The sequence below is a fragment of the Pantherophis guttatus genome, chromosome 4 (genome assembly GCF_059756535.1).
Source record: "Pantherophis guttatus breed Tessera chromosome 4, ASM5975653v1, whole genome shotgun sequence".
Classification (NCBI taxonomy): domain Eukaryota; kingdom Metazoa; phylum Chordata; class Lepidosauria; order Squamata; family Colubridae; genus Pantherophis; species Pantherophis guttatus.
Window position 1 is genome coordinate 6,358,780 of NC_142066.1, and position 9,154 is coordinate 6,367,933.

The 9,154-nt window shown below is 41.5% G+C and overlaps 1 protein-coding gene across 1 annotated transcript; it reads left to right on the plus strand.

Moving 5' to 3' along the window:
- The first annotated feature begins 530 nt into the window (after positions 1-530).
- On the plus strand, positions 531-6,960 carry LOC148113620 (vomeronasal type-2 receptor 26-like). The gene is made up of 3 exons (XM_087892075.1): positions 531-870; positions 4,938-5,132; positions 5,935-6,960. The coding sequence occupies exons 1-3, from the start codon at positions 531-533 to the stop codon at positions 6,837-6,839; spliced, it is 1,440 nt and encodes a 479-aa protein (XP_087748201.1). The 3' UTR covers positions 6,840-6,960.
- Positions 6,961-9,154: the final 2,194 nt, after the last annotated feature.

Consider the following 9,154-nt stretch of genomic DNA (forward strand, 5'->3'; position numbering starts at 1 on the left):
TCTTCAATGCCTGAAGACAAGGCACGATATGAATCTAAGAAATAAACAAACAGGGTAGAGTTCCATTTATTTAGCTTTTAGTGAACATCAACCATAATGTTCAGAGTTTCATTAACAATGGAAAATGGAGGCCCATGAAAGGAAACAGGTTGGAAAAAAATGTATGTATTGGCACGTTCTTTAAGAAACAATGCCTTTCTCAGATTAGTAGAGACAGTCCAATGATAAGCAACCAACTGCACATTGTATTTTAGCTCGCTTATGGCTCATTTGCTCCCAAGAAGCAAGGGACAAAGATGGCTGCTACTTTTTATCGCATGGCTCCCAATGAAAGCCTTTAGGTTGCGGGGATTATCCAGTTGCTGAAGCATTTTGGATGGACCTGGGTTGGCCTCTTAATTCTGGATGATGACAGCGGAGACAATTTCCTCCACGTTCTGGCCCCGCTCCTTTCTGAGAACAGGATCTGCGCTGCCTTTGTGGAGAGATTTCCTAAGCAATCATTTTTCTTCATTTTTAAAGGCCATACAATGCAGCGCTTCGCTATTTCTTTGGTCGATGCCAAAGTCAATACATTTGTCTTCTACGGGGAAAGCAGCACTGCAATGCTTCTGTTTCTATTCATGAGATACATAGACGAAAGCCTTGGAAAGCTGTGGATTTTGACAGCTCAAATAGACCTAACATTAACAAATGCTCATCGGCCCTCAGATGTGCAATTGTTCGATGGAGCCATTTCCTTTGCTATACACTCCAACACATTGCCAAGGTTTGATGAATTCCTTTGGGCCATCAAGCCATTCCAGACCCAACGAGATAGTTTGTTCAAAGAGTTCTGGGAGCAAGGTTTTGATTGCTCCTTTTCAGGAGGTAACGAATCATTGGAAAGTGATGCAGCATGTACTGGGAGGGAAGATCTAAAAATGCTTCCTACACATTTATTTGAAACAACTGGCCACAGCTACAGCATCTATAATGCAGTCTATGCAATAGCACATGCTTTTCATGGCATGGATTTACTTAGGTCTAAATACAGAAGAGTAGCAGAGAGCACAAGGGACGGCCTTCAAAATCAAGACATCTGGAAGGTAATCACTTGTGAATCAAAGGCCGTCATTGCAAGGAGCAGATTGGAACAATTAGTACCATGTATATTGAACTTCACTCTCAAATTAGTGAGGAGGGAGTAACAAGTAACATACACCAGTGGTGAAATGTAAAATTTATTACTACCGGTTCTGTGGGCGTGGCTTGGTGGAGGGGGGTAATGTGACTGAGTGGGCATGGCCAACTTTTTTTTTTAACTTTTAAAACCATTTTTTCTACAACCTCTTTGACCAAAGAGGTTGTAAAAAATATACTTTTAAAAGCCTCTGATGATCAGGCAACTCAGCTGGGATCGTCAGAGGCTTTTAAAGTATTTTTTTCTACAACCTCTTTAGCTGAAGAGGTTGTAAAAAATATACTTTTAAAAGCCTCTGATGATCCCAGCTGAGTTGCCTAATCGTCAGAGCCTTTTTTTTCTTTTAAAAGCCTCTGATGATCCCAGCTGAGTTGCCTGATCGTCAGAGCCTTTTTTTCCTTTTAAAAACATTTTTTCTACAACCTCTTCGGCCGAATAGGTTGTAAAAAAAAAAAAGCTTTTAAAAGCCTCTGACGATCCCAGCTGAGTTGCCTGATCGTCAGAGGTTTTTTTTTTCTTTCTTTCTTTTAAAAGCCTCTAACGATCCCAGCTGAGCCGTGCGATTATCAGGGGCTTTTTTTTTTACTTTTAAAAGCATTTTTTCAGCCAAAGAGGTTGTAGAAAATATGCTTTTAAAAATAATTTAAAAAGCCTCTGATGATCATACAGCTCAGGTGGGCATGGGGGGGGGGGCAGGGAATTTTGCTACCAGTTCTCCAAACCACCCGCCACCATCACTACTGGATCAGGAGATCTGGTCTGAACTGGGAGCATTTCACCCCTGACACATACTCCATTTTTGTCTCTATTGTGGAACCTCATAATTATAATTTGTGTCAGGGTTCAGTGAGGGTGTTTATGTTTTTCTTTTTTTTATTCCCATAAATTGATCCCCTCTTTTTTGTGGCAGCCCCTTAGATATTGGAAGGTTGCTATCATGTCACACCTAGTCCTTCTTTTCATTAAACTAGACATATCCAATTCCTGTAATATTCTTTGTATGTTTCAGTGCCCTAATCATCATCTTTGTTGCTTTTCTCTGCACTCTTTTTAGAGTCTCAACATCTTTTTTATATTGTAGCAACCAAAATTGGATGCAATATTTTAAGTGTGGTGTTACCAATAAAGTGTTATTAACACTTCATGTGGACCACATTCTACCACAAATTCATTGTTTTGTTTCCTCTTCTTTATTCCTTCTCCTTTTTATTTAGCTTCACTGGTTCCTTCAAGGCCTTTCATTCAATAATTCCCTTGGAGAAACTGTGTTCATTGACCGTCACAGAGAAGTGCTTTCTGGATTCGATATTACAAATGTCGTCATGTTTCCAAACAATTCGTACCATAAAGTGAAAATCGGAAAGATGGATCCCAAAGCACTTGATGGAGATGAATTTGTCATTCATGAAGATTTAATTGTGTGGCCCAAATATTTTAAGAGGGTATGGATTTTGAGAGATTTTATTATTTTGGATGAAAGATTTGGAGATCAGAGATAAGTTTCATTGCGCAGCTGTCTTTCAGCTCCTTTAATCAGTAATAATAATAATAATAATAATAATAATAATAATAATAATAATAATAAATAATTGAATTTATATCCCACCCTTCTCCCCGAAGGGACTCAGGGCGGTGAACAGCCGAAAATTAAAATAACATACAATATAAAAGTTAAGATAACTAAAAATAAATTAAATTAATCGGCCTCCCAATTTAAAACCCCAAGCTATACAATTAAAAAACTAACCCATAAAACCTATTCAGGCCAGGCCAGCTTGCTGAAATAAAAACATCTTCAGGGCCTTACGGAAAGTGCGGAGATCTGAAATCAGCCGTATTCTGGGAGGTAGCTCGTTCCAGAGGGCGGGTGCTCCCACAGAGAAGGCCCTCCCCCTGGGGGCCGCCAACCAACATTGCTTGACCGACGGCACCCTGAGGAGGCCCTCTCTGTGAGAGCGTATTGGCCGGTGGGAGGTTATCGGTAGCAGAAGGCAGTCTCGTAAATACCCTGGCCCTAAGCCATGGAGCACTTTAAAGGTGAGAACCAACACCTTGAAGCGCACCCGAAAGACCACCGGGAGCCAGTGCAGCTCGCGCAGGAGAGGTGTTATATGGGAGTGCCATGTCGCTCCCGTAATCACCCGTGCAGCCGCATTCTGGACCAGTTGGAGCCTCCGGGTGCTCCTCAAGGGGAGCCCCATGTAGTCCAGGCGAGAAGTGACGAGAGCATGAGTGACTGTGCATAAGGAATCCCAACTCAGAAACGGGCACAACTGGCGTATCAGGCGAACCTGATAAAAATGAACTATTCTGTGTTCAAAGTATAGCTGTTTTATCCAGTTGTGGGGTAATTATAATTGGGAATAATTTAGAGGACTTTTAGTGGTGGGCGGGTGATGGAAAGCTTTGCTGTTACCCCCATCTCTAGAAAAAATGAAATAAAATTCAGAGATAAAAAAATATTATTAGAAATAATTGAGTAGAATATCTTTCTTTCTTTATTGATTAGCCCTTGAGCCATATCAAAATGCAAAGTTCCGGAAACAAATTATTACCAAAATTTGATAAAAGCAATTTAAAATGAAATTGGAATAAAATATGATTTAAAATGAAATTAGAATAAAATACAGTCTAAAATGAAATTGGAATAGAGTCCAATAATTTAAGATATAGATCAAATATGATAAAATTATATTTCGGCGTCACCCCTGCAATCTACCCCAATCAGTCCCATATATGCAGATCTCAACTGAACCATTTTGCTTAAGTACTGTGTTGTGTTAAATGTTATTTTCAGATTCTGGCGGCACATAAGGGAAGTTGTTTTGATACGGTTATCCCAATAGGTCATTTGTTTGGTATATAGACCAAGGTACCTATCTCTCAGCCTCTTATACAGACAACAATCAAATAGAGATATCAGAAGTGCTCCCACCCAGGGTTGGGCTTCAAAAAATCTCAGCAATGGGTTCGCTGCAGTGGTGGGTTGCCCCAGGTTCACACCGGTAGTAAAACCGGCGGGAGGCTCCACCGACCCCAACATCATCAAAATGTGCAGAAGAGGGTGCGCGCGGACGCTCGCCTTGCTCGCTCGTGTGTATGGCCCCATTGCAAACCGGTAGTAAAGGTACCCACCCCTGGTTCACTGCTCTGTTGCTGGGTGGGCGTGGCCATGGTGGGTGTAGCCTAGTTGGACTCCTGCACCACAGCGGGGGGGGGGAGACATTTTTTGCCCTCCCCAGGCTCCAGACATTTTCCTGGAGCCTCCGGGAGGGTGAAAATGGCCGGCCTTCCAGAGGTCCTCTGGAACCGGCCCATTTCTGGCCTTCCGGAACTTCCGGTAGGCACCTTTTTTGCCCTCCCAGAGCCTCTATGCAAGCCCTGTACTTACCTGGCATCCAAAACGGGCCACACGGAGACTCCTGGGAGGGGCGGGCAGGTCCAGGTAAGTGTGGGATTTGAGAGTTCACTGAACTGGGCAGAATCCTAGCTAGAGGATCGCCCAAACCCGTGCGAACCCCCAGCAGCCCACCCCTGCTCCCACCCCTTTTTTGACAGGCCATGAGCCATTTGAGGACCAGTGAGCTGACAAATTTCGCATAGCCTGGCTTCATTGTGCTTCAGAGAGCAAAGCCTCTAACTTAGTTGTTGGTGTAATAATGGTGTAAAAAGTGAATAAGTGACTCCTAATGTCATGAATGGGAAAAGATCAGATTTCATGATTCCTTTGATCTCTGCTACTCTGTTTGTGCAGGTAGATTACAGGACTGTCCAGTATTACTCCAGTCTTCAGTCTTGAATTCTATCCCGGTTTATCAACAGGTCTTGCCCCGTTCAGTGTGTAATGACCCTTGTCCTGCTGGCTATCAGAAGAAAAAGAAAGAAGGGGAGAAATTCTGCTGCTATGATTGTGATCCATGTTCCGATGGGAAGATGTCAAACATGTTGGGTAAATTATTCTACTCTACTCTACTCTACTCTTCTGCTCTATCTACCCGTACACTCAACTCTACTTTACCCTACCCTACTCTACTCTACCCTATTTCTTCTACTCTACTCTCTGATATATTACTTTGTTTCAGTGCAAAATTGACCAGGTCGTAAATACCCCTGATTTTATTTATATATGTAGATTATTTATTTACTCCATTGATTCTCATAAGATTTCACATGCATAAAATTGTACAGGAAAACATAGGCAAGGTTTCAGTCACACTGTAGTGACCACTTTCTTGGTTGTTTGGAACAAGTGTGAACATTCCCATTTATATGCATCCATGGGATGGGTCTTTAGGAAGCTTGTGGGATACATCCAGGGTGATCACTAACAGAGAAGATTGTCTCCCCAATAAATTACACTTAGGCATCATATAATGATCTAATCAGGTCTTTTTCGAGCTTAGTTTAAGACATGTGGATGTCATATGCCAAGACTTAGAGGTGGAGCTCTTGCCTCACAATCAGGAGGTTGTGGGTTTGATCCTAGGTAGAGGGAGATGTAGGGTCTCCTGCTTGGACAGGGGGTTGGACTCGATGACCTGCAAGGTCCCTTCCAACTCTATTAATTTGTTAAATCCCAAAATCCCCAGCCAAAATTCTGAGAATTGAAGTCCAAAGTTTTTAAAATGGCCAAGTTTCAAAAAAACATTTATATAATCTAATCTATAAATCTATAAATCATTTATAACTTGATGCTCCATCAGTCACAAAGGTTAGTTTCCATATCTCATTGGTTTTTCTCTTATTTGCAGACACGATTGCCTGTTCTGAATGTCCAGAAGATCAGTATGCAAGTAAGGACAAAGTTCGATGCATCCCAAAATCCATAACTTTTCTAACTTATGAAGAACCATTAGGAATCAGTTTACTTGTGGTTGTTGTTTTATTTTCAGCCATAACCATGCTCATACTTGGAATATTTATTAAGTATAAGGACACCCCTATTGTTAAAGCTAACAACAAGGACCTGACCTACACTCTCCTCATCTCCCTTCTGCTTTGCTTCCTCTGTTCTCTTCTCTTCCTTGGAAAACCTCTCAGACTGATTTGCTTCCTCCGACAATCAGTCTTTGGCATTATCTTTTCTGTGGCCGTTTCTTCTGTGTTGGCCAAAACCACCATGGTCATTGCAGCTTTCATGGCCACCAAACCAGGATCTGGCATGAGAAAATGGTTGGGGAAAAAACTGTCCACCTTAATTGTTTTTTCTGGGTCTTTCATTCAAGCAGGCATTTGTCTGGCATGGATGATCACTTCTCCCCCCTTTCCAGAACTTAACATGAAATCAATGACTGAAGAGATCATAGCAGAATGTAATGAAGGGTCTGTTATGATGTTTTATCTTGTTTTGGGCTATATGGGGTTTCTGTCTCTGGTCAGCTTCAGTGTTGCTTTTCTAGCTAGGAACCTGCCAGACACATTCAATGAAGCCAAGTTCATCACTTTTAGCATGTTGACATTTTGTAGTGTTTGGTTGTCCTTTGTTCCCACCTACTTGAGCACCAAAGGAAAGTATATGGTAGCTGTGGAGATCTTCTCCATCTTAGCTTCCAGTGCTGGGTTATTGGGATGTATCTTCTTCCCCAAATGCTACATTATTTTGCTGAGGCCTGACCTCAACAGCAAAGAGAAACTTGTAAAGAAAAGGCGTTTCTGACTATTAAATCATGGCTACATTTGTTCTTGATACAAAATGGAATTAGGAATCATCTTTTAAGAATAAAAACAGAGTTTTGTCACCTTACATTATTGTATATCCTTGGCATTTATAACAGTTTCTGTCAAATTCATATGCATGGAACTGGAAAATCAATCATTCACTGTATCATAAGTGACTCAGCTTTTAATAAAGTTTCTGCCAAATTTATTGATACAGAATATCCTTGGTATGTATAACATTGTGTGTCAAATTTTTATGAATGGAAATGGAAAATAAAATCTTTTACCACATACGTTACTCTGCATTTAATAAAGTGTTTTCTTTAGTTATGATTATTGATAGAATTTACTTAATGACCAGAAAAATTAGGTCTTTTTCAAAAGAGATTTGCTCTTTGGTAACCATTAGCAACGATCTACCCGTGTTTTCCCAAAAATAAGATGGACTGTCTTTTTTTTCCCCATGTATGAGAGGCCCACTTCTGCTTCCTCGCGGCAGGGCAGAAGTAGTGTGGTATGCCAGTGCTGCCACCATGAGGTGGAGGAGTGGAGCTGCCCTATGCGCCCCGCACTGGTTTACCTCAGGGCCTCCGCAGCCAGGCCACCTATACCCCAACACCTGCATCTCACAGCGGCGGCTTTAGCAGCCCCATCCAGCAGGAGCCCAGGTGGCCACTGGCCTACTTCTTCTGCTTTCTCGCAGCCACAATTGAACAGGACTTATATTTCCTTTGTTTGAAGCCCAGCTGATAGGCATGGCAGAGCAGATTGTGGCACCTCAGCTGTTTTACAGTTGATATGTAAAAGCACATGGAGCACACGTTTGGTGTGTGTGCAAGCGAAGTGAGCCTGCCAGTGGTGGGTTTCAAAAATGTTTACTACCGGTTCTGTGGGCGTGGCTTGGTGGGTGTGGCTGGGGAAGGATACTGTAAAATCTCCATTCCCTCCCCAGTCCAGGGGGAGGATACTGCAAAATCCTCATTTCCTCCCGATCAGCTGGCACAGAATAGATGGGGACGTGGCCAGTTAGAATTTTTACTACCGGTTCTCCGAACTACTCAAAATTTCCACTACCGGTTCTCCAGAACTGGTCAGAACCTGCTGAAACCCACTTTTATGATTTATCACTTGTTTGTATCTTATGAGTAATGATTTGTAACTATGATTTATGATCTATGACCTATCACTTTGTTGTTCGTATGTGCACTGAGAGCTTTCACATTGGAGACATATTCCTTGTGTGTCCAATCACACTTGGCCAATGAAGAATTCTATTCTATTCTATGTTTCTTGCCACCTGGGTGGAAATCGCCTTTTATAACATAGCCTACCATATGACTGGTTTGTTCCCACTCACATATTATCCACTCACTCTTCCATTAATTTGGAATCAGAGGATGAAAAGCAGTCTTTGACCAATTAGTACAACCTTCCGCTTAATACACAGTCCACCAAAACATCTCTGGTAAATGACTATCAATCCTTTAATAGAAGAATTCCACAAAGGAAGAATTCACCATTTCACGTGGTCTCCAACTCTGGGTGTTAGACACCATCTTCATAATCCTTCAAATAGGGATAACACCCTGGAAATATTGCATTATAATTTTGAACATCCCAAATGATTAACTATTCCAGTGGACTATACCTCTCCCCTTTTTTATGACCCTGTAATTCCTTAATTTGGGGTAAAATCAGGATGACTGGATAGAGCTGAGAGTTTACTGACCGGATGCCCTTCCTGATGCCACATGGAATTTGCAGCAGATAGTTTTTCTTTCTGCCCTAGGAGAGAAACAACTGTCGCTACCTAGGATTGAATTCTCAGCCTTCCAAGTGAGAAGTTAGTATCTTTACCACTAGCCCATCACACTGATCATTCATATATACTACTTCTGAACCATCAAAATACTACAAAGTATGGAAATATAGCTTCTCTGGAAGAGAGTTACATTTTTCTGGAAGAGAGTTACAGGAGAGGTACTAATACCACTCTATAAAGTCTTAGTAAGAACACACCTAGAATACTGCATCCAGTTTTGGTCACCACACTGTAAAAAAAAAAAAGGTGAGACTAGAAAAAGTGCAGAGAAGATCAACCAGGATGATTAAGGGACTGTTCTCAATGATGACTTGTATAGTGTTTTTAACTGCATTTCTAGGTTCTACCATATCACAAGACCTAAAATGGACACCTAACATCAAAAATGTCATCAAAAAAGCACAACAAAGAATGTTCTTTCTGCACCAACTCAGGAAGCTCAAACTGCCCAAGGAGCTGCTGATACAGGTCTACAGAGGAATTATTGAGTC

Coding starts and splice junctions, on each gene's coding strand:
- LOC148113620 (XM_087892075.1), top strand. CDS start 531: ATGCAGCGCTTCGCTATTTCTTTGGTCGATGCCAAAGTCAATACATTT. Junction 871..4,937: donor TGATTGCTCCTTTTCAGGAG/GTAACGAATCAT, acceptor CTGTTTGTGCAG/GTAGATTACAGGACTGTCCA. Junction 5,133..5,934: donor GAAGATGTCAAACATGTTGG/GTAAATTATTCT, acceptor TCTTATTTGCAG/ACACGATTGCCTGTTCTGAA.